Raw genomic sequence first — 27,283 nt, 5'->3', positions numbered from 1 at the left:
TGAGGAACACAGGCTCCAGGCGTGAGGGCCTCAGCAGTTGTGGCTCGCAGGCTCTAGAGCACAGGCTCAGTAGTTGTGGTGCACAGGCTTCAGTAGTTGTGGCTCGCGGGCTCTAGAGCGCAGACTCAGTAGTTGCGGTGCACAGGCCCAGATGCTTCACGGCATGTGGGATCTTCCCGGACCAGGGCTCAAACCCATGTCCCCTGCATTGGCAGGCGGATTCCTAACCACTGCGCCACCAGGGAAGTCCCAAGCCCCTCTTGTGACCACAGTGCAGCCCGCCTTGGAGGGGCCAAGCAGGTAGAGCCCAAGGCAGCGACCCACTGGCCTGTCAGAGTCCTCAAACTGCTAAGGCTATGCAGCTAATCTCTCCAAATCCCACAGCAAACACCACCCTGTGGAGCAAGAAGGAAAAGCCCTAGAGGGAGCTCCCTGGCAGTTTAGGGGTTCGGATTGCGGGCTTCCACTACTGTGGCCTGGCTTCAATCCCTGGGTGGGGAACCGAGGTCCCAGAAACTGCACGGCACAGCCAAGAAGCAGAAGAAAGAAAAGCCCCAGAGCAGGACTGACACTAGGGCCCTCGAGCAGAACAGGCCAACGAGCGGAGTGGGGGCACCGGGGCACAGACTGGTGGGGAGCCGCAGCGTGTCTGGGGGGCGGCGGGCATGGCTCCAGGCCTGGGAATGCACCGCAGGGAGGAGCAGGGCAGTGGAGACATTCATTCCAAAGGGCCTTTGTTGCCATGGGGACAGCGCCACTGGGCTCGAGCAGTTCCTGCTGGACAAGTGAAGGTCTGGGCCGCGGAGGCTGTGGCACCGAGCACGGCTTTGAAGGCCTTGGGCTGGCAGAGCTCACAGCCTCCCCGCCTCCTGGGACCTGGGAGCAAGGGCAGTGCGGGGCCCCCAGTGCCGGCCTTGGACAGGACCCTGTGCTCCGGACACAACAGCCCTGTGCTGCAGCTCTGGGGATGGCTGGACTCACTGGGCCCGGCATCTTGTGCTAGGAACATCGAGGCCCCCAGGCGCTCCTGACCACACGCCTCCGGGCACAGAAAGAACTGGCCTTTCTGAAAGCAATCTTCCTTGGAAGCCCCCAGCACTGCAGCTGCCCAAGCCTAGGCATATCCCAGGCAGCACGTCATGCTGGAGACGCAAGAAGTTCTTGGCTTCACACGGGCTGCCTGGCCACCCGCCCACCTCATGCATGCTGATGGAGCCCCCCACCCCGGGCCGCAGCAGCAGCCCTGGGGCTCTCAGCCCAGCACTTGGGCGCCAGACTCTCGTGCCAGGCAGAGAGAGGGGGACCCGAGGGCTTCTTTCAAAGGCCAGAGGGGTGAGGCTGGAGCTGGATGTCCCTCAGGAGGGCGGCCCAGGAGGGCCCATCTCCCAGACAGCCCACCCCCCGTGAGCTCCTGCCCAAGCCATGAGAGTGACGGGGGCCCCTGTCAGCCACGGTGGTCCAGAGATACCACGTGCCAGGACTCCCAGCCTGGAGCCCAAACACAGGTGTGCAGCTCCCCACTGACTCCTGGGGCCCGGGCTCTGGCAGGCTCTGCCAGAGGCTGGTCTGGAGGGAGAACCTGACCGCATGCCCACGAAGCCCACAGAGCCAGCAGGACAGGGAGGGAGGAAGAACCGTCTGCTTTACTCTCATCCTGGGGGCTGGGCGGGGACGGGCAACGGCTCAGCCGCAGCTCTTGGGCAGGCGGTAGACGCCGGCGGAGTAGACGAGCTGCTGGTCGCGCACCTTCCTCTGCAGGAAGCCCTGGAGCTCCTGAAGGTCGATCTCGGCCAGCGCGGGGCCGGTGACCACGAACATGCGCAGCATGCTGTAGATGCGCTCCAGCGACAGGCTCTCCAGGTTGGTCAGCATGGCCTGGATGTACGTCCAGAAGAGCTGCGGGCACGGTGGCCGGGGCCGGCGGTCAGGCCGCGCTGGGCGGCGCCCCCACCCGCCCCCGCCCGGCCCGGGCCCCGCGCGCACCAGCAGCTCCTCCTCCCTCTGGTCGGCCTGCGAGGCCATGCCCGAGTCGCTCTCATCGTCGCTGTCGACGAGCACCATGCTGTCCCGGTCCTGGGGCCGTTCCTCCTCCACCACCGAGAAGGTGCCAGCCGGCTCCTCTCGCAGCACGCCCTGCTGCAGCCACACCGACACGCGCCGCCGCAGCAGCGCCACGGGCATCTTCACCACCTTGCTCAGCTCCTCCAGCGTCCAGCTGGCTGTGGGCGGGGCGGGGCCGACAGGACCCTCAGGGCACAGCCAGGCCCCGCATGGCTCAGCCGCCTGGGTCCCACCCACCCTCCACTGGACACAGAACGGTGCCCTCCCGGGAGGCGCGGCCAGAGCAGGGCGGTTGGGGGCTCACCTTGGTCCTGGAAGTACAGCAGGACCACCGCCTGCACAGGGGTCACCGCCACGGACAGGGTACGGTCAGCCAACTCCACATCCATGGTCACTAGGCCCAAGGTGTGCTTCCAGCTGAGCGTCCGCATGGCCTGGGGAGGGCTGGGGTCAGCACGGGCCGCCCAGCGGGTCCAGCTGGACAAGGCTTTGCTACCTGGGACCGGGTGAGGAAGGGCTCCCTGACCTGCCCCCACCCTGGCGGGCAGCGACGGGACCAGCACACGGCAGGACTCCAGTCCCCTCCCCCTCCCCCGGCACCCCCTAACAGCGAGGGCCCCTGCACCTCTGAGAGAAACGTCCACGTCCTGGCCCCAGGACCCCAGAAAATGGCCTGACTTGGACACTAGCCTTTGCAGATGTCGTTAGGGAAGAAGAGGTCGTGCTGGAGTACCGCGAACCCTAATCTAACTCGGTAAGTGTCCTCGCGGGAGGGCAGACGGCGTGCGAGGCTGGAGCGACACAGGCGCCCCTGGAGGCCGGAAGAGGCAGGGAGGACTCGCCTGCAGCCTCCAGAAGGCCCTCACCTCCATCTCACACCCCGGCCTCCAGAGCCGAGAGAAGTTCCTGTTTTAGCACCTGGTGTGCGGTACTTTGTTACAGCCACCACAGGACAGCGATACAGACTTCAGCCGGAGGGGAAGGTGCTGCTGTAGCAAATACCTTTTTAGAACACGTGGACGTGGCTGTGTTGGGGGATGGGGAGGGCTGGGAAAGTTCTGAGCTGCAGGCTCATAAAATCCTGGGTTGCCCTGGAGAGGCTACTGGTAGAAACACAGACAGGAAAGGCCATTCCAGTGAGGCCTGCTGAAGCAAGGAGCACATCACCGGAGATGGGAGGAAAGGCGACCCGTCACGCGGCGGCAGAAACGTGCTCTGCTGGGTGGAAAGCAGAACTCGCGAGGGAGGAACCTGGACGTTAGGCTGAGATTTCCAAGTGAAGTATGGAAGGTGCAGCCTGCCTTCTCCTCACCGCTTGTAGTGAATTGAGAGGGAGAACCGAGGGAGGACGTGGTGAGCAGAAAGGAGCCAGGAGCACTGGGTGGTTTGCACATCTTGCCGTGTGCTGTGCAGACAGAGCCTCTATGGCCCTAGAGGTGACCTGTGTCAAGGCGGCACCAACCAGCAGTGCCCAGCAGCCAGGATAGACGGGCCAGTAGAGGTGTGAGAGCCCCCAGGCCCATGGACTGGACGCCGAGAACTGCACGGAGGCCAGCAAGGCTCCTGAGAATTTAATAGCAGTGGAAACGATGCCAGCCTGGGTGGAAAGGGAGGGACGGCCAGAGGGAGAGCATGACTCCGAGGGCAGGGCCGTGCTGCAGAGGCCTGGCCTGGCAGGGTGGGGCTGCCCCCGAGGGCAGAGAAGACTGGCACCCAGCCAGATGGAGTGGAATTTCCTCCAGTGGAATTCAGACTTGCTTAGGGCCTGGGAACCCTCCCTTCCTTCCAGTATCTCCCTTTTGGAGGGCAGGTGTCTGCCCAACACCTGTCCCACCACTGGACTTCGGAAGCAGAGAAAGATTTATTCATAGGTTTACAGCTGAAGGAGAATCGTGCCCCAGCTCTCACCCTGACCTGACTTAGAGATCTGGGACTTTGAGCTGGTGCCAGAATGGTTAAAATCTGGGGACGCTGGACGTGGCTAAATGTAACTTGCATGTGAGAAGAACGTGAATTTGGGGGGCCAGAGGGTAGACTCTCACAGGCTGAACTGTGACCTCCACAAATGATGTTAAAGTCCTCACCCCCAGTGCCTCAGAACATAACCCCATCTGCCAGTCGGGTCACTACAGATGCAGCTAGTTAAGGTGAGGTCACACTGGCGTGGGGGGCCCTTAATCCAGTACGACTGGTGTCCCCATAAGAACAGGAGAACGTGGACACAGAGACACCAGGAGAGGCCGTGGGGCACGATGCAGGGGTGAGTGACGCCTCTACAAGTCGACAACACCTGGAGCCCCAGCAGCTGAAAGCGGCAAGAGGACCCTCCCCTGGAGCCTTTGGAGGGGGCGCGGCCCTGCCCACACCTTGGCTTTGAACTGCTGGCTGCCAGAACTGGAACAATAAATTCCCGGGGCACCAACGGCGCCTGTCTGGGGCACTTCGTCAGGGCCAGCCTGGGGGACACTGGCTGCTCTGAGCCCTTCTTTACGCCCCCAGCTCTGAAGGGGGGCGACAGCTAACCTCTCTACAGCTGGCAGCTGGCCAAGCTCGTAACCACGCCCTCTGGCTCCAAGGCCATGACCTTTACAACCACTCCGGCCTGCAGCGGGCACACGCGAGGCCCAGCGGCAGACGGCACAGGCACGGCCACCCGCACGTGTCCAGTGCAGTCCTCGGACCAGGAGCCCGGCTGGCGGGAAGCAGAGGCACCGTGGCCACAGGCTTGACCTCCTGGCACAGCGTGGGGGCCTGCCCGGCCGCTCCAGCGCTGGCATGCCGGGTCCACGGCCTGAGATGGAGGGCACGCCTGAGCCACCCCCAGGCCCCAGGGGGAACTGCGGAGGAAGCCGGCGGGGCCTCTCCAGGCAGGCGAGCTGCGGCGCAGAGGCCAGCAGGGCAGCCAGAGCAGCGGGGGAGGGTGCCGAGCACACGGGCGGGCGGGCCACATGGACGTCCTCGACTGGCGTGTGGGGGCGGGGGCGGGGCAGCGCCGAGGCCCCACGGGGCAAGCACCACCCCCACGCAGGGGCAGGAAGGGTCCCAGCCCAGCCCCACCTGCCGCCCTCCTGGGGCTCTGTCCTGAGGGCTCCCAGTCCCTCGAGGGCTCAGGGTCTGCACCCTGGACACCGGCGGCCCTGTCCTCTGCTTGGGTGCCTGGCGTCTCCTCCGGCCGGTGGCCTCTCAGGGCCCCACACCCCACACATCAGACTGAACGCCCCAGAACCCACTTCTCCACCTGTACCCTGAAACCTGGGACAGGTGTCCCAAACTCCCTCCTCTCTCCCAACACGGCTCCTCTGAACCATCACCTGGAAGAAGGGTCCTCCATGCCACGGACCCCTGCCCACACCAGGATCCACCTGTCCACACCTCTCACCTGGACTCCCAACGCCAGGACAGGAGGGAACGAGCGATAAACTCTGCCAATCGGCCACTCCTGGCCCCCGGCCTCCTGACCAGCCCACACACCCCCTTCTCCTTGCCGAGCCCTGTGGCCCCAGGGACCTAACAGCAGACAGCACGGTCTGAGTGCCCAAGCGCCCTGGCACTCCAGGAAGCAGCTGCCAGGGAGGGGCAGGAGGGGCAGGAGGGCAGAGGGGCAGAGGTCAAACACCTCAAAAGCAACCTGGAGACTCCCTGGAGACGCCCATGGGACAGACAGAGCCCCCGACTGCCCCTGGGGCGATCCCTGCAGGCCAAGAGGGTGGACGGTGGAAGAGGCGGCCCAGGGACACGCCCACTCCCAGCGCCTTGGGGGCACAGGACGGCATGCAGAGAGTGTGCACACCTGCACAGACAGGCTCCCAGGAGGGGAGGGGAGGGTGCCGAGCGCAGGGCGCAGACGCAGAGGGACTCGTCCGAGGTGCCGGTGCCCCAGCGGCGCGGCCATACCTTCAGCTTCTCGTACTTCCTGCAATAGACCTCCAGGGCCTCCCTGATGTCCTCGGGAACCTCCAGCTTCTCATCCTTGAAGGGCGGCCAGAACTCGCTGGAGAGGATGACGGCGTAGACCCCGAACGGCGGCTGCTCCTCTGCGGGCCGCTTCTCATCCTCCTCACGGATGTTGGCATTGATGCGGCGCGAGTCTGCCATATCCTGTGGGGGAGACGGGGCCTCCTGAAGGCCCGGGACCGACAGGGGTAGGGGCCAGGCGGTGGCGGGGAGCCCCAGGCACCTACCTTGAGCATGACCTCGCAGAAATGCATTGGGGCCTCGCCAAAGCGCAGCTTCAGCAGCTCCACGTTGCGGATCTCCCTGGAAGGACGCAACTCTGAGGGCTGCAGTGTGCCCCCACCCCACTGGCACCTACAGAGCGACACTGCCCCCCCATCCCCCCAGCCCAGGAGGAGAGGCGGGAGCCCTGTGCCCACTCCACCCCAGGAGGGCCGGAAGCCCTGGGACCTACCGCCCCAGGCTCCTTGGCTGCCCCCAGGCCCCCCCTCCCCCGGGGGGCAGAGGCCAAGCACAGGTCAGTCCCCGCCCAGCCTCGGGGACCCAGCGCATCCCCGATGCGCACCAGGGCTCACAGAGAGCAGCCACTGCGAGTGAAGGCCGCCCCTCCCTGGGGACCTGGAGTGGCACCTCACAGGCCTCACCGCTCGGGGCTGAAACTGAACTGGTGCAGCAGGCGGTCGGCCAGCAGCGAGCGGTACTCATTGATGAAGAGGTCCTTGCTGCCGTAGATGCTGACCAGCAGGCTGATGATGTCCGAGGAGCGCCGCTTAGAGCTGGACTTCCCTGCACGGCACAGGCACCACTGGCGCCTCTCAGACACAGAGGCGGCACAGATGGCGCCAGGCAGCTCGTGCCCGGCCAAGCCCATGAGGTGGGGATGCCGAAAACCCACTCCTTCTCCAGCTGAAGCGGCAGAAGCAGGTGAGGCAGGCAGGGCACCCCCCCAACGGGTCTGGGCGGGGACACCACCCAAGCCAGGTGAAGAACCCTGGGGAACCAGGCGGGGTTACACTCTGACCATGGATCCCCTGGAGCTCCAGAGCCCACGTGGCAACAAACTGGAGACCAGAGCGCCTGCCCGACTGGACCACCCCCCGAAATCCAGAGCCTGGCAGCAGGGCCGGCAGGTGCTGACCTGGATCCGCGTCCACAGGGTCGGGAACCCAGTCCTCTGGCTCGCCGGAGTCATCCTCGCTGTCCTGGCCGGTCTCCAGGCTGGCCGGGTCCGTCTTGGACAGCTCAACAGCCAAGTCCCCCGTCCCATCCGAGTCCCCGGTCAGCCCTGCCACGATCTGCCGTACCGTGTCCTCCCGCGTCCTGTCAGGCACGAGCCCCTCACTGCCTGTCCCACCTGAACACGGGACCCCGCCTGACCCCTGCAGCCAGGGCCGTCAGTCACGTGCTAAAGGCAAGCCCGTGAGACTCCCTCCCCCGCCCCGCCACCCCTAAAGCTAAATCAATTTCTAGGAGAAGGAGCTGAGACGACAAGACAGGCACAAGACCAGGCCATGCCCGGCCAGGAGGCAGCAGGCCTGAGTCAGAGCAGCTCCAGACGCTGCCCGGCCCCATCCCCGAGACTCCACTGTGCGATTAGGGGTTTCTGGGTGGCTGTGCGTGGCCCCTGCTCCAACACATCCCCCGGCAGACAGCCCGAGAGGCTCTGCTCCTCTTGGTAGAAGGCCAGCAACGCAAGGCCCCACCCTTCCCGTCAGCCCTGGGGCCAAGCTGGCGCGAGGCAAAGCGAGCAGGGCCACCTGTCTGTGCTGGTGTGAGCCCCGCGACCTGCACACGGGCCTGGTGACCCTGGGCCACAGGCGTGGGAACCAGCACTGGCAGGAGGAAGGAGCCCAGCCTGAGCTGCCCGGCCCAGGAGGGGACATGGAGCGTCCCTGGCTCCCCAAGAACCACACCCCTCTGGCTGCAGCAAGACCCACGGGGAGTGCAGCTGCACGAGTGGGGCCCTGGAGCTCACCTCAGGTAGCGGCGAATGGGCTCACAGGCCACCTCCAGGACAACCATGGAGGGATCCAGCACGCGCAGCGCCTTGATGGCGGAGATGTACAGGGTGATGATGTCACACGTATTCACGCCTGCGGCCGGGACGGGAGAGCTCCGTCACAGAAGGGCCCAGGCAACACAGGGACACAGAGGCAGCCACCCTGGCCAGGTGACCTGCAAGTCCCACCTCACCCCCAGGAGACCCGCATGATCTGCAGGGAGCTGTCCCCGCCGCTCCCCTTGCACTCACTTGCTTTCTCCCCTTACAAAGTGGGGTCTGTTCTGAAGGGACAGGGCACTGCCCCTGCCCCCGAAGGACCACACAAAACTGCCTCTAAACCCACTCCCTCCACAGGCCCCAGGCCTGGGCTTCCAGATCCGGGCCCTGAGGGTGAATGGCGGGTGGGCCTCGCCCCGGCGGCACCTGGGTGGAGGAGTCGCGTCTCCAGGGCAGCCTTGAGGGACACAAGAAGCTGCGGCCTCTGGTCGGTCCTCTCCAGGCAGTACTTGAGGTCTTCCACGGCCGGCCGGGAGTCCGGGAAGTCTGCGGGGAGAGGCTGGTCCTGGCACGTGCACATGTGGCGAGCACGCACTGCGCGCGAAGGGCCCAGATGTGCCCGCCGCCCCACCCTCGACGAGCTGAAGGGCAGAGGCACGGAAGGCGGCTCCCTGGCGGGCGGGGCCGACCTCGGATGATGCTGAAGAGCTCCTCGATGCGCAGGCTGGCGTAGATGCGATAGAAGAACCTCTGCACGTGGCAGCGCCACCGGCGCAGGGAGCTCCCAGCCTCCGGGGACGCGGGCCTGCTGGGGCCGTCCTGCAGGAACACCTTGCCCAGCCAGCCGACCACCCTCTCAATCCACTGTCGGGAGAACACAAGTGTGGGACTCTGGGGGCCAAGCCCAGAACAGAGACGAGGAGAAGCCACACAGCTACCCGCGCCTCTGGCTGGGCCCTGGGAGCCCCCAAGGCCACCTACTCTGAAGACCAGGAGCACGTTAAAATCAGCAGGACAAGGGGCCCAAAGGAGGCCTCCCAGGGCCTCCACCAACACACACCCAGGCCCCTTCCACACATACCAGCACCCGTGCTCATCCCCAGCAACAGCGGCTCTGACACAGGGCGCTACATCTGAGCGGACGGACACACCCTGGGGGTCCCATGCACAACGAGACCCCCCCACGCACAACCCACAGCACCTAGCGGGAACGCTTCTGAGCCCGTGCACATGAAATCTGCAGGACACCCTACCACACGGACCCGAGCGTGTCCATGTCTTCCCACGGCCGCCCAGCCACCGGAAAGAGCACCCGGACGATGTGCCGCCTCGGGACGGCACAGCTACCCGCCAGACCTCCAGCTTCACACACCGCCCCCCGCCCCGTGGCAGGGACACTTGCTCTGAACACCACCCCGCATCCCCACAGCTTACCTGCATCCTCAGGAAACAGATAGCAAGAGCAGGGGAGGGGAGCAGCTGGGAAGTGTGAGCGGGCTGAGCCCCCCCCGTGGTTGGGTGCAGCTCTTCCTCAACTCTGTGCAGCCCAGAGCAGATCCCAGACCATGTCCCAACAGCGTGGATGCCCCCGAGGCCCCCCACTGGGATACCCCAGACCTTGGCACGGCCTCCAGCCACGTGGCCCCGCGAAGACCTCACTAAGCACGTCACAGGCTCTTCCTTCCACCAGGACGGGCCCAGAATGACTGGCCTCCACCCAGCACCAAGACGACTTCCAGCACCAGCAACATCCTGACGCACCCGGCTCTCCACGCTCTGGCCATTTCTAAAACTGAGGTGTCAGTTTTGCCAGAAACCTCTAATCCACAAGGACACAGCCCGCAGGGGGTCCTCACCTTGTGGAACTCACGCAGGAAGGAGCGCTCATACTCGCCCCGGCAGCGGTCCTCCATCCTCTCTCGGGTCACTTGGTGCAGGGTGGTAGTCACGGCCTCGGCACTGACCCGCTCCAGCAGACTAAGCCTGTGTCTGGAGAAGAGCCCTGCCCATGAAGAACGCAGAGCACACGCACATGCGCCCAACCCCACCCCAGCACATACCGCCCACAGCTCTCCCGTCGGGGGCACAGCTGCACCAGAGGCTTCGAGGAAAAGCTGCTGTGAAGACGAGCACTGGCCAGCGACTGCCCGCCCCCCCAGCCGGCCTCCCTGCTCAGGCCGGGACACTAGCCTTCCCCACGTGGTCAGCACGTCTGGCTACTGGGGCCAAGCCTCACCTCCCAGAAACAGCCCTGAGACAACAGCTAAATACATCACTACCCTGGCCCCACAGACACAGATGCAGCTGTCTGTGCCCTCTGGTGCAGAGGCCGATCTGTGAGGACAAAGGCTCCTGAGAGAACGAAGCTTCTGTGGATCCGATCACGCCCTCGGTCCAGCCAAGAGACTCTCTAACAGCTGCACTGCTGCCACTTTACTCAAAGTGACAAAATCATCATAAGTGACCACAGAGGGTGGAAAGACCACATAACAGGACCTGGCTCTGACAACAAAATCTTTCCCTCCTCGAGAGGCCAGAAGGGCAATCAGTTTGCCCAGCACGTTGGTTTAATCTCTGACTTGTTCTAGAAAGAAAAATCAACAGTCACACCTTTTGCAACCATAGGATAAACATCATTCCTCCTCTAAGAGGCTACAAACAGCACAGCAAAACTCTGCACAGCCCAAGAAATTCGGAATCACGTGGAATCTTAGCATAAGCAAAGTGTGAAACCCTGAACTAGGGCGAGTGACAGGTGCACCTGTGTCCAGGGTGAAAGGTAAAAACTCACAACACACGGATCCTGGGGACCCTCTCTTTGGCTACCAGGACAGGTGGCAGAGACCCCCAGCCAGCTCAGCAGCTCTCTGCAGGGGCCAGCTGGACCCAGAGGGGCAAGCAGGAGCCAGGAGGAACGGGGCACGGCCACGCAGGCAAGTACTCACAGGACTTGGCTGAGCTGGTGGAACTGCTCCAGCGCCTGGCGGCACCAGCACTGCTGCTTGTCACTGCCACATCCCGCACAGAGTGGGCTCTGCAGAAGGCGGTAGTACCGGCGGCGGGCGTATCTGCTGTCCAATTCCCCCTCCAGTTCGGGGTCGGTTCCTCCTTCTCCTCTTCTCTTACTCTGCATGTAAACTCTCAAGAAGCGCCCATAGAGGCGCTGGATCATCTCCTGAAAAGGTCTGGGAGTGGAAAAGAACAAGACGCCCCGCAACGTGGTATGAACCTTTTCCCGAAGCCCCTGAGCACCGGTGCCCATAAGCAAGCCCAGGCGAGTCCATTTCTCCAGGAGCTCTAGACTACGCAGGTAGGGATCCAAGCGGCTCTCCAGCAGCCCAAAAGCATCGAGGAGCAGCAGAAGACACTGGGGCTCGTCTGCACAGTTCTCACGTTGGGAGATGGCATTCCAGAACTCGAGAGATATGTTAGCCTGCAGGTCGTTCTGCAGCACCTCTGCGAACCACTCCTCCAGGACCGAGTGCAGACCGTGGCCCCTGAGAACCTCCACCGCCGCCCGGAGCTCCTCCTCCTTTGGAGGGACCGCACCGCTGGTCCGGGAGGATGCCTGGAGTACAGAAAACTGTAAGAAGAGAACACAGCGCAGAGCTGAAAAAAGCAGTGACAGATAAAGATAGACAGGAAAGGGACAAAGCACAGGGCAGGTTACGGAAACCCCGCTGCCCTTCGTCGCACGATGCAGGGCCCACGCTTAGGGACAGGCTGTGGAACAACAAAGGACTCTGGGGGAAACAAGCTGGACAGAAGCGGGCGGAGGGATCCGAATGAACCCGAGAGTGGACGCGCAGGGTCCCGGGAACCCCGCACGGGCCCGCCGCCCTCTTCTCGGGCCTCACCAGTCCCAGAGCGGCCGGCGGCACCAGTCCGGTGCTCACGGTATTCCAGGCCACCAGCAGCTCTTGGGCAGGTCCGGGGTCATTGTGCGCCGCCGCTTCCGCCGCCGCCGCCATCTGCTCCCACCAGCTCCTAGAGCCGCCGGCGCGGCGCGCGGCGATGACGCAAACGAGAGGCGCGCGGCAGTGACGTGTACCGTGGACTCGCCGTCTGTAGGCAGTGCGCAGGCGCGGACCCGGATGCGGTAACGGCGGTTGGAGCGGCCGGGACCCCGGGCGGCGACCATGACCCAGCAGGGCGCGGCGCTGCAGAACTACAACAACGAGCTGGTCAAGTGTGAGCGGCCGAGCGGTGGGGCCCGCCGGGCAGGCTGGGAGGGCGTGGGGCTCGCCGGCCTGCGGTCCCGGGCAGTAGCTGGCCCGCAGCGCGCGGCCGAGCGTGTTGTACGGTCCGTGCGCGGCTTTGCGGGCCGGGGCTGCGCGGACGCCGTGCGGACCTGCCCAGCGCACAGCCGCGTTGTGGCCCGCCCCGAGGGCTAGGTATCTGTGGAGTGAGCAGAGGACGATGGGCTTGAGTACGCACGGCCTCCCGGCCTCGCGCCTCGAGCCTCGCGCGGTGCTTTCCTTAACTCTGAGACTCCTCGGACGCAGGACATTGGCTTGGCTCGGGCGAAAGGTGGCCCATCCGGCACCCGGGTCCTCCACTATCCACTAGCCTTCTCTTCTCCAGAGCAGGGGGCTCCAGAGCTGGAGGGGCGGTGCTCTCCATTCTGCTCTGGGCCCACCGCGCCTGTCTCTCTCGGCCCACTCTAGGCATCGAAGAGCTGTGTCAGAAGCGGGAGGAGTTGTGCCGGCAGATCCAGCAGGAAGAGGAGGAGAAGCAGCGGCTGCAGAATGAGGTGAGGCAGCTGACAGAGAAGCTGGCCCGAGTCAACGAGAACCTGGCTCGCAAGATAGCCTCTCGGAATGAGTTCGATCGGACCATCGCGGAGACGGAGGCTGCCTACCTCAAGGTGGGGCTCGGGGGCCCGCGTGCTGGACCGAGCCCGTCAAGGGTTTCTGGCCCAGGGGTGCCTAGACAGGCTGTAGGCCCCCCGTGGTGACAATACCGTGCTCAGAGTGACCTGGGTCTTGTTGTCGGCACCATACTCATCACCGCGTAGCGGGTTCCGCACTGTGAGCCGCAGAGCAGCAGCAGGAGCCATGACCTCAGCCTGGCTTCCCAGGGTGTGAGGAAGGGGCTTTGGGCCAGACTCAGAGGGGAGACAGGCCCTGGCCCGGGAGGGGGGCCGGGCCGCGGGAGCTTTCCAACAGGAGGAGCAGTGCTAACCGGCTGGTGTCTCTGTTCGCAGATCCTGGAGAGCTCGCAGACTCTGCTTAGTGTCCTGAAGAGGGAAGCGGGGAACCTGACCAAGGCCGCAGCCCCCGAGCAGAGGAGCAGCGGAGGCAAGGACAGCTGATGAGGCCAGAGGCGGAGGGCCTGCCTCCACTGCGCCCCCTCTACGGCTCAGCCCCCGGCAAGTCTGTCTTCAAAGCATCTTTGTCCTTCACGGCAGCAGCGTTTTCCTCTTGGTGTCTGGGGTGCCAAGAGGCAACTGCCAACCTTCACCGGCTCTGGGTGACAGGAAAGACCTGAGCACAGCCCACCAGGTGGGGATCCTGGCTCTGAGCTCACACAGGCGCTGGGGAGGGCAGCTCTACTCAGGGTCCCACTGAGGCCTCCACACCAGCCTGGGGCCGCGGGGAAGGCCCGCTTCTGGTCTCAGCACCTTGGGAGTCCTGTCACCCCTCCCTCGGCCCGCAGGTGCCCAGGCAAGTGTGGGAGGGGCTGGGGCCCTCCTTCACCTCAGAGCTTGCCTGGGGCCTGTGACTGTCAGTAAAGATTGTCTTTGTAGAGATCCACGTCAGCCTGCTGCCTGTGTCAGGAGTGTGGGGCTGCCGGGCCCCCCTAGAGTCAATATACGAATCCTTGTCCAGTTGTAATACGGCTCCTCCGTGAAGGGATGGCTTCCTCTGTGACCGGCCTTGCGTTCAGAGCTAAGGGTGCCCCTAAGCGTTTCATGTGACCCCCGTCACCCACCTCTCCCATCAGGGCCACTGGTCCTGGTTTCTAGCATAAGGCCTGGCCCAAGGAGACGCTCTTCCTGCGCTCAGGTCCCCTGGGAGTGGCTGCACCCCAGCTCAGTAATTCCAGATTCTGCCGGACAGCAGCACCCCTGCTCCCACTCTCTGGTCACAGGCCAGTCTCCCATGCAGCCCAGGGCCCTGCCTTCCATCCCGAGTCCTCCATGGGTCCACCTGCCTTGGCCTGTCAGCCCCCATGGGGTCCCTGCAGTTGCTGTCCGTGGGGGATAGGGGGGTTGGGAAGCATGTGTTGGTTGAGAAGGTCTGCAGAAACTTGGGCCCACCATTCCCAAGAAAACGCCTTCCTCCCTTCCAAGGCTGGCCAGGTGGCATTTCCCGTGGGCTTGGTGCTCCAAGAGGAAAAGACTTGCGTCTGATGCCAGGACTGTGAACGGCCGGTCTCGGCACAGCCAGTCAGCCCAGCCGGGAGCCGCTCCCTAGTGGGCAGCTCTGTCTTCTGTCACTTTTCCAGATCTATCAGACCTCCCTGCTGACGTTACCCCAGGGGAGTGGTCTGCCTGCCACAGCATTCCTGCAGGCCCTTGTGGGTCAGGGAACCTTCCAATCCAAACAGGAGGCAAGATCCCTGAGGCTCTGCCCACCACCTGCCCTGCACTTCATCCACCCCCAGGCTCTGGCCCTTCAGGGAAACCACTTCGGACCCGACAGCTGCAGCAACCACCCGGGCCCACAGAGAGTTCCAGACCCCAGAGAGCTTACCTGGCGTCCCACCTCCCACCATAGCTCCCACTGAGCCACTTCTGGGAGGCAAGGGGAGCCCCAGAGACTGGGGGTGCTCACAGGGTAGGCACAGGGAAGTCCCTCTCCCAGCCAAGGGGATGGCTGGGAGGAGAAGCAGGGCAACTAGGGCCACAGGGGTGGGGAAAGAGCCTGGGGCACCAGGGTTGTGCAGTGTGGGGTGTCACCCGGGACTGCCTCCCCCGGGCACAGAAACCCAAGCTGGGCCTGCATCACACCCTGCGTGGGTGGCTGCCTCCCAGCTGCCAGTGCCTCAGCATAGCCCTGCAGACCTGAGCCCCGCTCCCCCTTTTTCCAGCCGAGGACCACGCAAGGAAGGTAGAGGCGGCCTCATCCAGGGCTGTTTATTGGGTCTGTCATCAGAGGCAGGAAAAGACTTGCCGTTCCATCAGAAACGGAGTGGCTGACATGGGGTGTGGGCTGGGGGTGGTGTCAGGGTCCCGTCAGCCCCCACCCCAGACGCACCCGACAGCCGCTGGGCATGGCGTACAGCAGGACACCATCCCTCCCCCACAGGCAGTGCCCCCAAGCCGGGGTCGAGTGAGTCCCGGGTGCCCCAGGCTCAGGCCTCGAGTACCGGCCTACTTGGGAGGCCCCGGGGAGGGAGAGCGGGATGTAGGAGGGCACGCCTGGTGGGGCAGAAGGGGTGCAGCTCCCGGGCACCTGGGGCTCAGCCTTCGTCATCCTGGTAGGGCGGGGCTCAGAAGTAGAGGGCTGGCTCGCTTCGGAAGTCCGCGAGGTCATTCTGACCGGCAGGGGTGAGCTGAGAGAGGGACACAGAGGCGGTCGATAGGGCTTGTCCAGGCGTTGGAGCACCACGCCCACACCCCCGCCACGCCCCGCTTCCCTGGGCGTCCGCCCTCCTGCCCCACCCTGCTCACCATGACCTCCTTGGACGGGGGCTCCTCCGTGCTCGGCACATGCTCCAGCGCCCGCTCCTGCCACTTGCTGAAGGCCACGGAGTGCTTCGGAGTGTAGCTGGACAGGCCTGCGGGCCGACAGGCACACCGGTGGATGTGCGGCTGCATGATCATGTGGCCCGGGCCACCCCCTGGGCTGCCCATCCCCACAGGCGGGCACTCACCGGAGCTGCCGTCCGGTAGCCGAGGGCTCTCGGGGCCCACGCTGTTCACGAACGTGGCTCGGGGCAGGAAGAGCGCGAAGGGCTTCTCCGCCGCAGCCGCTGCCGCTGCCGGGTCTGAGCCGGACGGCTCCCCCTCCCCCTCCCCCTCCTCGCTCTCCTCCTCTTCGTCTCTCCCCTTCTCAGCCTCTGCCTCTTCCTCCTGCAGGGAGCTCTCGGGGGGGTACTCAAACGTAGTCTGCAGACTCTTGTCGTTGAAGGAGATCTTCATCTAGGGCAGGAGGCACGCCAGTGAAAGTGCTGTGCCCAGCCACAGGGCTCCTCCAGCGGGACCGAGCGGGTACAGCGCGGGTGTCAGACCAGCGCAAGAGCCGAACACTCCGTTGGCCCTTCAAAGGTTCTGAGAAGTGGGGGGCTGCCCCTCATCAGAGAAGTCCCCTCCACCTGGACCCTGCAGGCTCAGGATGTCCAAACACCTGCAGCCCAGGCCTCACCCATCCCCTCCCCACCCCAGGATCACCGCATCCCAAGTGACCCACCCCTCCCAAGGGCCAGACCCCAGCCAGCCCCAGGAGCCCAAAGCCTCAGGGTCTCCAGAAGCCTCTAAGGTGTTCCCAGGGTTGCAGGTCTGCCTTCTCAGGGGGGCAGGGCACCACCAGCCACATCTCCCAGCCAGAGGCTCCCCGGCAGGAGCAAGGTCCAGGTGAGGCTGCACTTGGGGAGCTCACATCTACACCTCCAGCAGCCCCTCCTGTTGGCCGGTGCCTCTCTCCAGGGCTGAGTTCACGTCCCAGCTTGCCAGGCACCCGGATGCTCCTGCCCACCCAGCTCGGCACGGACCACCACTGTTGGGCAAGGGCCCGGCACACCCAAAGCCAGGCCCCCAAGGTCCCGCATGGAAGCCGGGCGGCTGCCACGTGCCAGCCCCGGGAAAGTGGCCCCAAGTGCTATCACCCACTTTGCAGACTGAGTCAGAGGTAGGTAGCTCGAGGCTGCACCGCGTGGGGGTCAGCGACTGCCCACATGGCCCACGTCCACCCTGCCCCCTCTGCAGGCTCCAGAATTCCATGCGCGGCAAATCTTTCCCAAAGGCCTCAGAGGCCAGACTAGGCTGCCGGTTCTGAGGGGCTATGGGGACAGGCGCTGGTAGAAGGACTTGGGCACTGGGGGTCAGGATTCTCACCCTCCGAGACCCGGGACTAGGCTCCCCACAAGAGTCGCACGTCCCCCAAGGCCTGCTCGGCAGGGCTCGGCCGGGCCTGGCAGGGCGGTAATGAATACGAGAGCTGCCCGCCTGCAGCAGATGGGAGCAGCCCTGCTGGAGCTCGAAATATTAAACTCCAGGGCACAGGACACCGCAGCCAGCTCAAGTTCCTCCTCTTCCCCTGGAAAGAGCCAGGGGCGGGAGTCGGGCCCCCAGGCAGAGAACCTTGGGGCCTGGGGACAGCAGGACGGGGAGGGGCCTCGCAGAAGGGCCGGGCTTGCAGCCCTGGGCAGCAGAGGGACCCCAGCCTCAGGGTAACATGTGCAGGGCCGGCCAGGAGTAGAAGGCATTGCCCTGCCGAGCCAGTGTCCAGAGAGGAGCGCAACGCGCTCCTCCCACCACCCCACGGGCACACACAGCCCCGCACAGCCGTGGGCATCCCCGCCCGCCCCCCGAGCTTCTGGACTTGCGCGTCTCAGCACGGCCCACACAGGCACTTGCTGGGCAGGTCGCGAGCCCTGTCGCTGCTGACCTCGCCCCGGTCGTCCACACAGACAAGCAGTCAGGGACGCAAGCAGACGGGCAGACGGCCACCAAAGATGGATTAAACCAGGATGGAGATGTTCGTGACTGTCCCCGCATGGGCCCCACCCGGACCTCCAGCTGCCCCCGCCTCCCCCCCCACCCCGAGGCCAAACAGAGCAGAGGCCTGGCACGGGGTAATCACCAGAGCCCACAGATGCCCACCCACTGCCCAGGGACGACTGGAGCAGGCCTGGACCCTCCTCCACTCAGCTTCCCCACTGACAGGGGGCCTGCCCTGGGCTGGGGGCTGCCCTTGACTCAGCGCGTCCCACCTGGGCAGCTGTGTGGGGTGATCCTGTGGCCCCTATGGGGATGGAGTCACCTGGGCCCCCCAAGACTGGCTCCCTGAGACCTGGGGACAGAGACCCCAGGAGGAGCCCAAGGCAGAATGGGGCTGCCAGCACCGGGGCCCAATGCTGGGCCCCGCAGCGAACAGTGCTCCTGGGTACGTGGCATTGTCCCTGATGACCCTGAGCCCTCTGGGCCCATCCCCCACCACTGAAGACAGGGAAGGGCCAGTTGCCAGGGCCCAGCCGATCAGCACGCCCTCATTAGTCCGCATGACCAGCTCTGAGCAGGGAGACCGAGGGGGCTGGGTGCAAGCAGGCCCGGAGCCTGGCACAGCCGGGCCAGGCAGGGGCGGGGCTCACAGGCCTGTCGGCGCCCAGCTGGGGCCCGAGGCTCCGGTCACGTCCCACCTCGCCTTCAGTCTCCAGGCTCCTCGTGAGTGCGGGTCTGTGGGTCACAGGACCCCACGTGACTCCTAATGCCCGGGCGGCGGGGGCAGCCTCCAGACCCCGGGCAGACGGAACCGGCGGGGGGCACAGCCAGGGGCTGGCACTAGCACACACCTGCTCACCGGGCTCAGGGACTTTGCCCGCTGCACTGTGCAGCCAGCAGGTGGGTCCTGGCTCGGCCCACTTCCCGCTGCTCACGGGGAGAGAGCCCTTTGTTCCCCTCACCCCACCCTGCCCGGCACGCCCAGCTCGGATTACTGAAGGGTGTCCACCCTGCAGTCTGGGCTGGGAGCTGGGCTCCAGCCGCCCCGGTCTGGGGTGAGCACCCGCCCCACGCCACACTCCCCAGCACGTGCCATCCCCCACTCAGCCCGAGCTCCGGGGGCCACACACGGCCCCCCAGAAGTTCCCACAGCAGCCCAGGTGGGACGCCTGCTGGGCATCAAGGGTGGCCTTCCCCCGCCCCCACCAGTGGGGAAGCTGAGTGGAGGAGGGTCCAGGCCTGTTCCAGTGGTCCCCGGGGTCCAAAAAGACCACTGGGGGCGGCGCCTGCGGGGAGAGCGGATGAAAGGAGAGGCCGCGCCCGCCAGCGTAGGAGCGGGTGGAGAAGCCCCCAGGGCAGCGGCGCCTCGGATCTGAGGACCCGAGCGGTCGGGGTGAGGGTGACTGCTACACCGCAGGCGAGGGTGAGGGCGTGGGGACGTGGCACGCTCAGGCTGGGCAGGGGATCAGCGGGTTAGAAAGTGAGGAGGGCAAAGGGGAGGGGAAGGAGCTGCCAGACAGGCAGGAGCCCAGCCAGCTGGCACCTCACAAAGGGGAGAGGCCCACAGCGCCGACCCCCTGGGAGGCAGGTGTGCCGGAGCTGCAGGCCGGCCCCACCCACCGGGACAGCCTGGGGGCGGGGGCGAGAGGGGGTGTGGCCGCGACGGCCTGCAGCGGTCGGCTGGGCCAGCAAGGGACGGAGAGAGAGGGCATCTGTGATTCCACCAAGAGGTAACTAAGTGGGGATGCGTGCCCGGCCGGCTGCGCGCCCACTACCCAGGGCAGGGCTGCCGCCCTCCAAGGCCAGGTGAGAGCACAACACCCTGCACCGGAGAGGTGGCAACCCGGGGGCAGGCTCCACGCCATCAAGAGCTGCACCTCACCTGCCCCCTGGAAAAGGGACCAGGACCCCTGCCCGGGGAGGTCGCCAAGGTCCTGCTGGCCTCCAGGCCACCACGTCCCTGGAACGCGGGGTGGGCGGAGCAGGACAGTGATAGAAACCACAGGCCCGGCTGGAGTGGGCTGGGCAAGGACAAGGCCCAGGGGCAGCAGGCAAGTGGGACGAGGGGTGGATAAAGCCAGGGGTAGCCCAAGGTCATTCTGAAGGGCTGGGCAGCCCCATGCCTTCGTCCCACCCGTAGGCGTCCTAGCTCTTCCTGGACAGGGCAGCTACTGCATGCTCAGGCAGAAGATCCCCCCAGCAGGTCGTGCTGCTCCGGCACGGCCCCAGCCAGGCCACGCGGCTATGCCAGGAACCATCCATCTGGACCCCCAACCCCTCAGGCTGGCACAGAGACAGGGGCCAGGCTGGCCCGAGCGCCAGGCTGGACCGGGGCCTGCTTCCCTCCCATCACTTGTTCCTGCCTCGAGAGGCCCTCAGGCCCCCACCATGCCCTTCTCACTCCAACCAAGCCCCAAGTGACCCCCACGGCTCTGCCCCCAGCTGGGGACAGAATGACCAGGCTCCGGGATGCGGCCAGGCTCCCAGTATAAGGGCAGCCGGGTTAGGACAGGGGCTCACACTTGGGTCCCACCCCACGAGCTCCCCGATCTCCACCGGCCTCAGTATCCTTGGTCTACAAAGCAGGAGGCTTCCGTCACCTCCACCGCCCCAGGCTAGCATGGGAAAGGACGCCTCCCAGAGCAGCTGGGATCAAGGGTCAGGAAGCAGGAGGAGGAGCAGACAAGGTGGGGAGGGCAAGCATGGGGGTTGGGCTGGTGACCACGGCTACCGGATGACCGCAGCACCGAGCAGAGGGTGAGGCAAGGTCAGACGAGCAGGACAGGCGGGGGTTCGGGGCGCACCAGAAGCGCTGCGGGGGACGGGTGTGGATGCCTGGCCCGGCAGATGGAGCTGGCAGGAGGGCCGATGCCCTCACTGGAGAAGGAGAGGATGATGCAGGGAGGAAGGGCAGTGCCAAGGCCAACCCCAAGGCAGGAAATCAAAGGAAGCCAACAGAGAGGAGACGCCGCATCTAGTTAGACAGCGCCAGCGGGACAGTGGGTAAGGGGGCTCCAGTGACGCACGGCGCATCACCGTCCCCCAGGGCCCCCAGGAAACTGAGGCTGGGGCAGAGGTGGCCTCAGGGAGGAGCCGAGACACCAGCAGCCAGAAGAGAAGCGGTTCCGGGGGAGGGTGCATCCGCCCAGCGAGCCTGCTGATTGGAGTCATGTGGGGATGGCCTTGGAATTTGCCCCAGGGCCTGACACAGGTGCTAGGTGCTAGAATGACCAGGAAGAATCTGAGGAACGTCTCCTTGGGCCCAGAGGGTTCCAGGCCACCAAGCAGCCCTGCCAGGAGAGTGAGGCTCCAAGAGGCTCCTGGCCCTGCACCTGGGTCTCTCTCCATCCTCAGTCTCTCCTCCCCAGTGAGGGGAGCCTCTTCATCGCTCCCCAGCATCACACCCCAGGCTCAGACCAGGCCTGCCACACACTAGGAGCTCAACAGACACTCGCACAAAGCCAAGTCCTGCTAAGCTCCAGGCCAGAATGCCTTCTGGAGAGCTGACAGTAGGTGTCCGACTCCACCCAAATCAAAGGTCTCCTGTCCCTTTCCACTTCCATCCTGGCACCTCCTACGTGCATAGACTCCAGAAAAACATGCCAGGCCACCCTTCAAAGCCAGGCCGGGGTGGAGCCAACAGCGGGACCTACAAAGGGACAGTCCTGCCCAGCCAATTCCAGACAGGGCCCCGAGAACCAACAAGCAGACGAAGCCCTGGCTGAACTGACCCTCCCCACCAGCCTTTCAAGGTACAGAGCAGGCAAGCCGTCCCCGCAGCCCCAGGGTCATTAGGGTTCCGCTGGAACCCAGGCCAGGGATTCCCCCACAGCTTGACCTCTCCTGGAGCTTACACAGCCACCCAGCTCCAGCTCTCCTCTGGTCCACGTAGAAGCCATCCCACACCCAGGCCAGGAGGTGTCCTGGGAACAAGGCACATGCTATACCCACAGCTCTGTGACTCGCCACCACTGACCTTCTTTCTTGAAGAGCCGGCCTTGATGAGACAGGACTTCTGCAGGGCCAGGTAGCCGCCAATCACCTCAATCTCATGCACAGTGGGGTAGCGCTTCTTCACTGAGGTCCCCAAGGCAGCAGGGGGCTCCGAAAGGCTGCCCGGCCCCTCTTCCTCAGCTTCCCTCGGCCTAGCCTCCCCGTTGGCCTGCAGGGCCCCTGGCTTCCTCTTGGGCACCACCGTGAAGGTGTTGCCACCTCGGTGCTGAAGCTCTGACAGGTGCCCAGGCCCGGTGGGATGCGGGTGGTACTGGGGAGGCACACCAGCCCCGGGGCAGGGCAGTTTGGCTTCTTGGGGAACCTCGTCCTCAGAGTCCACCTCATCAATGAAGGTGACGGGCAGCCCTGGCCTCCCAGGCTCTCTGCCATTCTTGGTCAAGCCAAAGCCCTGGGCAGGCTCAGCTTCAGTGGCGACCAGTGGGGACAGGGGTGGTGAAGACAGCCTCTGCCACCTAACGGTCCAGTCCACGAGAGTAGTGCCTGGCACGGGGCAGCCTCCCTCCTCGACCCCCGAGGGGCTCCTCCCACCGGCAAACACACCATCTGCTCCAGGCACCTGCTGGGCTTCACGCTCCTGGTGCTGGGAGGCCCAGCCAACTTCTCCCTCTGGAGGCCCCACGGACTGCCTCCCTTCCGCAGGAGGGGCCCCGGAGGTCTTGCGCTTGGGGATGAACACGAAAGAGTTTCGAGAGTTCATGCGAAGGCTGGCCAGAGCCCGGGCCTGGAGGTCCCCGGCAGGGATCGTGTCCATGTCTGGCTTGGAGGCCGGCAGTATCTCGAAGGAGTCGTTGGCGCTGGTGGCCGCGGAGACCCACTGGCGCTGGTTGGGAGTGGCACTAGCAGGGCTGAGCGTGGGCAATGCCGGGGGCGCGGCTAGAGTGGCACTGGGGGTTCCGGGGCTGGGGAGAGGGTGGGCGGGGGCCTCCCCCAACTCCACCTTTGGCTTCCACTCGCCCGGCCCAGGCGCGGAGCCCGTGAGGCCGTTGGCAGCGCCGGCCCGGCGCTCGGGGGCCGCGGGCCCGTTGGGGAGTGGGCGAGTGCCCGCGCTGCGGCGCAGGCCCCGTGGATGTACAGTGAAGGAGTTGCTGCCGGTCTTGTGCAGGAAGTCGCTGCGCCGGGGCCCGGGGCCGGGGCCTGCGCCGCAGCGCTCGGGCTCGGGCTGGAAGCAGGCGGCGCGCTCGCCCACGCGCGGGACCAGGGCCGGACCCGGGGAGGGCGGCGGCACCGGGCGGCCGCGTTCCGGGCTCCCACGGCGGCGCGGCGCGGCCGGCGGGTCGAACTTCTGGAGCAGGCGGCTAACGCGGCCGGGAGGTGGCGGCGCCTCGTACACGAGCACCTCGGCGGCGCGGATGCGGGCAGCCGGGCCCGGCCCGGGGCCGGGGACGGGAGAGGGAGGGAAGCCGGGCGCCGACTCGATAATGAGGATGTTGTCGGCACGGATGGTGCGCACGCCGGGCACGCAGCGGTACAGCTCCAGCAGATGTTGCGCGGGCCGCGTCCCCGGCCCCGCCGCGCCGGCGGCCCCGCCGCGCCGCGCCCCGTGCCGTCGCTCCGACTCGAGCCGCATGAACGGGTTCTCGCGCAGCGGGCCCAGGCTCTCGGCCAGCACCAGCGGCTCGGCCGCCGGCCCCGCGGGTTCCTCCGCGCCCGCCCCAGCGCCCGGCGCCGCGCCCCCGCCCAAAGCCGCCAGCTTGGCCCGCTTCCGCTCCAGGATCTCTCGCTTCCAGGCGGGCATCGTGGCGCGGGGCGCCGGGCTCGGCCGCCCCAGGCCTGCCATGCTGCGGAGCGGCCGCCGGAGCCAGCGCGCGCCGGGAACTGCGGCCGCCGCCCGCCGCCCGCCGCCGGCCTTCGCGCCGCGGCCACGCCCCCTGGCCGCCGCCCATTGGGGGAGGCCTGTTCAGACCCGCCCCGCGCCCGGCAGCCTCACCTATGGGAGGGAGGATGGCCAGCCGTGCTGATTGGAGAACGCTCTCCCCGACCCCGCCTTCCCGCGGGCCTCAGTGGAGCAGCGCCCATCGCTGGAGCCGGTCCCCATTGGGGAGGCCCCCTTGGACACGCCCGCGACGCCTCACGCCGCTCCGTGGAGGCCCCCACTTCCGCCTCTGCTCCCTTGGCCCGCCGCGCCCGCGGGGCGGAGCCCGGAGGGAGTGCATCCTGGCCGGTGGGCGGGTCGGACCCCTGGGCCCCAGGTCGCGTATGACCTTGGCCGGGTTTGGTCCCTCCTCGTCGTGCCAGCACCCTGCACGCCTGTTACCCCCGCGGAAAGCACGGTGGAGGAAGGGCCAACCCGGGACCGGAAGACTGTCCCGCTCCCGTGGGCGGTGTGCCGGCTGCACGCCAGCCTCTTGCCTCCCGGTCCAGGACCCTCCGGGTCCAGGGACTGCCCACCTGCGGTCCTCGGTCCCCTACAGGCCTTAACGGACATGCCAATGCTGGAGCCCCAACCAGTGCTGAGGAACCGGTTTCTCAGAAATCCCTAGCTTTTGCCGGCCCCCAGAATCCACTCTGTGGCTCAGACAGGTGGTGGAAACTCTCTACCCGCACTTTGTCATCCAGGGCCCAGCAAACACGGACGGGAGTGCGGAAGCTGTGAGCAGGCACAGAGGCAGGGGACTCTCTCCTCGCACACAAGCAGGCCCACAACTCTCCAACGCTGAGCCACAAAAGCCCGGGCGTGTATTCCATTCAGCCGCTGAACCGGCCCCATCCCAAGGCTAACCCTGTGGGCACAGCTTCTCTGCCTACTTGCCGTGAGGAAGTTCACTCTCCGTGGAGGGCTGCACAGTGCCCACCACAATCTTTCAGGCCTGTGGGAGCCAAGGAGAGAAGGGGAAATTGGTGGGCACAGGCAAGGACAAATGTTACCTGCCTTTCCATCACCTGCCCTACAGTCAGCAGATGTTCAAAAATGACACTACTGAGTCCCACACCACTAACCTGTCAGGGACCAGGCTCCAAGAGCGCCCGGGGCTCTGCAGAGACCAGGGGCAGGTTTCAACCCAGGGCCCTTCGCAGCTTCTGGATCCCATGGCAGTCTGCAGCTACCACTACGTTAACGGTACTTTAACAGCCCTGTTTATTCAGCTGGAGAAGAGAAACTGGATTACGGCCTTCCAGAGGTCAAGTGTTCCTTCAGGACTCTGCTCAAACCACCTTTCCGAAGGAAGCTAAGCCTTCTTATGCCCATCACATCTATGCCGACAGGATTACCTAATCCTGAACTACCAGAACACAACAGGGGGCAACAAAACAAACTAAGAATAACATGAAAAGGAAACCCGCTCCCAACGGTCAGCTTGTACCTGGCTTTGACACAAGTTATGCCAATCCTGGGTAGGAGACAGTTTTGTAGCTGCGGCACAAACTACACCAGCCTCCAACTCAAGCATATCAATGGTTCAGGCCGTGCAGCATCCATCCCAGGACAGGCGTCATGAAGCTGCTTCACTAGAACAAGGCTCCAAAGACATGTTCTGTAAAGGGCCATACGGTAAATATTTTAGCCCAGTGGTTCTTACCAGGGACAGTTTTGTCCTCCAGGAGACACTTGTGGTTGTCCCAAGTGAGGGTTGCTATTGGCATCTAGTGAGTGGAGGCCAGGGATGCCGCTAAACACTCTACGATGCTCAGAACGGCTCCTCCCTCTGCACACACAGCAGTGATCCGACCCAAAAGGCCAACTGTGCCAAGACTGAGAGACCCTGGACACTGCAGGCCACATTCGCTTTCTGTCACATTCTTCTTTGTTTTTACAACCCTTTGAAAATGGAAAAGTTATTCTTAGCTGATGGGCAGCACAGAAACAGACCCCAGGCCACAGACTGCTGACCCCTGCTCTGCAGATCAGCAAGGCCCACAAAGACTCTGATGTCACACAAACTGCTTGGTAGGTCCTCAACACTGGTCCACCTGGGTTGTCTTCACCCTGGCTCCCTAGGCAGGAAGCAGGGATTCTCCAAGGGAACTGGCCCCCATCCACCCAGTACGCTCTAGCCAAGTTCCAGCACCCCCCCTCACAACCTCAGCTCTGTAACCAGCTACACCACACAGCAGGGAGCGTCTCAGCGTTCATCTCATTTCACCCTCAAAAGGTCAGGCAACCACTGTGCATTTCAGCAAAACATTCTCTTATTTTATTTTTATCTCAGCAAATGTTCTCATTTGGCACCTGACTGGCATCAAACCAAAGCCCTTAGGCCAACAGGCGTGGCCTGAGACCATCTGCAAACTTCCCACGTGTAGGTCTCAATGGCTATGCGCGTCAGAGCACCTGTTCCTCTCTCTGGTCCCTTAGGGCGGCCTAAAGGTCTCAGGTGCACTAACAGTGCCGGCCATGAGGTGGTGGAAAAGTCGTGACACTGCAATCTGCTGGGATAGGTAGACAAGCAGCGCGTTGAAAGCAAGTTCTTTTCTCAGGCGACAGATATCCAGATAGGGTCCCGATCATGCTTATTCAACATACTCCTGTCTGCCTGGGCTGGAATGAAGAAAGAGCCATCCTCCCCAGCGCAACTGGGGAGGAGACACAAGCTGGTTTACACTTTTTAGAGCTCAAGCATCTAAGGAAGTCTTGTCTGGGGGGATGGGGCAGTAAGCTCTCAGGTCAGCACTGCTGGCCAGGGGAGATCCGAGTCCAGCTTTGCAGCCTTTGCACAGTGGGTACTTTCCCAGGAGCCATGAAAATACTCAGAGCTCATCAGGACATTTTACTTATATGCCGTTTCCAACTGTCAGAGGAGTTCAGGACTGTCTGGCCTTCTCAGGATCCTTCTTAGGATCTCAATTCAAGATTAGCTATTCAAAGGATGAAACAAGAGGGAATACGTTTTAAGAATCAAGGCTGCTCTTTTTAGCCCTGCTGAGGGAACCATTTCAGAGATGACTGATAGAAAGCTGGGCACCCAGCAGGGCACAAGCTGGCTTTCAGACCCAGACTTCTCCTCCGGTGCGGCGGAAGTGGGACCTCAGCCTGGGGTCCCGCATTCTAGCTTATCTTCTGCGAGGCTAGTTGACCCGGCAGGCACGGATCATGAGCAGCTGCAGGAGAATGAAGACCGGAGACGTGATCAGGCCAAACCAGAGCTCCCGAGTCTGCTCCACCAGCTTCTGGCACAACAACATCTCGAAGACGAACTTCAGGCCAAGAACCGTGAGGACCCAGAAAAGGCGGAGCACAGCCAGCCGCTTCTCTCCATCCTGGAAGAGGCGCACGGAGACGATAGTGGTGAAGTAGGTGCTGAGCCCGTCAGCGGCGAAGAAGGGCACGAACACGTTCCACCAGGAGAGGCCGGGAGCCAGGCCGTCCACACGCAGGGCCAGCAGCACGGAGAACACCAGCAGGGCCAACAGGTGCACGAAGATCTCGAACGTAGCGAAGCCCAGCCACTGCACCAGCTCCCGGAGCGAGAAAAGCATCGCGCCGGTTGAGCGCGGGCCAGGGCCCGGCCGACGGTGCCACCCGCCAGGCTGCGCCGCCACTCCCCACGGGCCTCGCTGGCGCCTGCCGCCGTCGCCGCCGCGGCCAGCGAGAGGCAGAAAGCGACCCCGCCTGCCCCGGCCCTCGGCCCCGGTATGCAGCCAATCCCCCGGCCCCCGCCCGGGACCCAGCACTGGCCGCCAGCCGACGACCGCCTTGTTCGGACGCCATG

The 27,283-nt window shown here is 64.7% G+C and overlaps 4 protein-coding genes across 5 annotated transcripts; 1 reads left to right on the top strand and 3 right to left on the bottom strand.

The window, feature by feature from the left end:
• Positions 1-1,642: 1,642 nt before the first annotated feature.
• ANAPC2 (anaphase promoting complex subunit 2) lies at positions 1,643-12,000 on the bottom strand. Of its 2 annotated transcripts, none has more exons than XM_082842895.1 (13): positions 11,872-12,000; positions 10,960-11,582; positions 9,871-10,003; positions 8,704-8,878; positions 8,441-8,560; positions 7,991-8,108; positions 7,154-7,335; positions 6,660-6,801; positions 6,243-6,318; positions 5,956-6,159; positions 2,366-2,495; positions 1,984-2,219; positions 1,643-1,896 (listed from the first exon to the last, which is right to left on the bottom strand). In XM_082842895.1, the coding sequence occupies exons 1-13, from the start codon at positions 11,983-11,985 to the stop codon at positions 1,684-1,686; spliced, it is 2,466 nt and encodes an 821-aa protein (XP_082699021.1). In that variant the 5' UTR covers positions 11,986-12,000; the 3' UTR covers positions 1,643-1,683. The 2 variants fall into 2 exon arrangements, with proteins under 2 accessions (XP_082699021.1, XP_082699020.1); XM_082842894.1 differs by having other exon boundaries at positions 10,960-11,597; positions 11,872-11,997.
• A 97-nt stretch (positions 12,001-12,097) lies between these two features.
• Positions 12,098-13,760, top strand: SSNA1 (SS nuclear autoantigen 1). Its single transcript, XM_082842953.1, has 3 exons — positions 12,098-12,205; positions 12,682-12,881; positions 13,221-13,760. The coding sequence occupies exons 1-3, from the start codon at positions 12,154-12,156 to the stop codon at positions 13,326-13,328; spliced, it is 360 nt and encodes a 119-aa protein (XP_082699079.1). The 5' UTR covers positions 12,098-12,153; the 3' UTR covers positions 13,329-13,760.
• A 1,330-nt stretch (positions 13,761-15,090) lies between these two features.
• On the bottom strand, positions 15,091-23,439 carry TPRN (taperin). Its single transcript, XM_082842907.1, has 4 exons — positions 21,598-23,439; positions 15,836-16,103; positions 15,633-15,739; positions 15,091-15,514 (listed from the first exon to the last, which is right to left on the bottom strand). The coding sequence occupies exons 1-4, from the start codon at positions 23,410-23,412 to the stop codon at positions 15,452-15,454; spliced, it is 2,253 nt and encodes a 750-aa protein (XP_082699033.1). The 5' UTR covers positions 23,413-23,439; the 3' UTR covers positions 15,091-15,451.
• A 2,327-nt stretch (positions 23,440-25,766) lies between these two features.
• TMEM203 (transmembrane protein 203) lies at positions 25,767-27,259 on the bottom strand. The gene has a single exon (XM_082842950.1). The coding sequence runs from the start codon at positions 27,048-27,050 to the stop codon at positions 26,640-26,642; it is 411 nt and encodes a 136-aa protein (XP_082699076.1). The 5' UTR covers positions 27,051-27,259; the 3' UTR covers positions 25,767-26,639.
• Between the last annotated feature and the right edge of the window lie 24 nt (positions 27,260-27,283).

The sequence above is a fragment of the Leucopleurus acutus genome (assembly GCF_964270905.1).
Source record: "Leucopleurus acutus genome assembly, chromosome: 7".
Classification (NCBI taxonomy): Eukaryota; Metazoa; Chordata; class Mammalia; order Artiodactyla; family Delphinidae; genus Leucopleurus; species Leucopleurus acutus.
The sequence above is the reverse complement of the archived record's forward strand: the minus strand, read 5'-3'. Positions and strand labels throughout refer to the sequence as shown.

Bases quoted from the DNA above. Each gene is read 5' to 3' on its own strand.
- SSNA1 (XM_082842953.1), top strand. From the start codon at position 12,154: ATGACCCAGCAGGGCGCGGCGCTGCAGAACTACAACAACGAGCTGGTC. The intron at 12,206-12,681 runs GTGAGCGGCCGA...GGCCCACTCTAG, and splicing joins CAACAACGAGCTGGTCAAGT to GCATCGAAGAGCTGTGTCAG. The intron at 12,882-13,220 runs GTGGGGCTCGGG...CTCTGTTCGCAG, and splicing joins CGGAGGCTGCCTACCTCAAG to ATCCTGGAGAGCTCGCAGAC.
- TMEM203 (XM_082842950.1), bottom strand. From the start codon at position 27,050: ATGCTTTTCTCGCTCCGGGAGCTGGTGCAGTGGCTGGGCTTCGCTACG.
- ANAPC2 (XM_082842894.1), bottom strand. From the start codon at position 11,985: ATGGCGGCGGCGGCGGAAGCGGCGGCGCACAATGACCCCGGACCTGCC. The intron at 6,802-7,153 runs GTCAGCACCTGC...TGTGCCGTGCAG, and splicing joins CCCTGTGGACGCGGATCCAG to GGAAGTCCAGCTCTAAGCGG. The intron at 2,496-5,955 runs GTATGGCCGCGC...AGCCCTCCCCAG, and splicing joins GGAAGTACGAGAAGCTGAAG to GCCATGCGGACGCTCAGCTG.
- TPRN (XM_082842907.1), bottom strand. From the start codon at position 23,412: ATGGCAGGCCTGGGGCGGCCGAGCCCGGCGCCCCGCGCCACGATGCCC. The intron at 16,104-21,597 runs GTCAGTGGTGGC...CTCCTGCCCTAG, and splicing joins CCGGCTCTTCAAGAAAGAAG to ATGAAGATCTCCTTCAACGA. The intron at 15,515-15,632 runs GTGAGCAGGGTG...TCCCTCTCTCAG, and splicing joins CCCCGTCCAAGGAGGTCATG to CTCACCCCTGCCGGTCAGAA.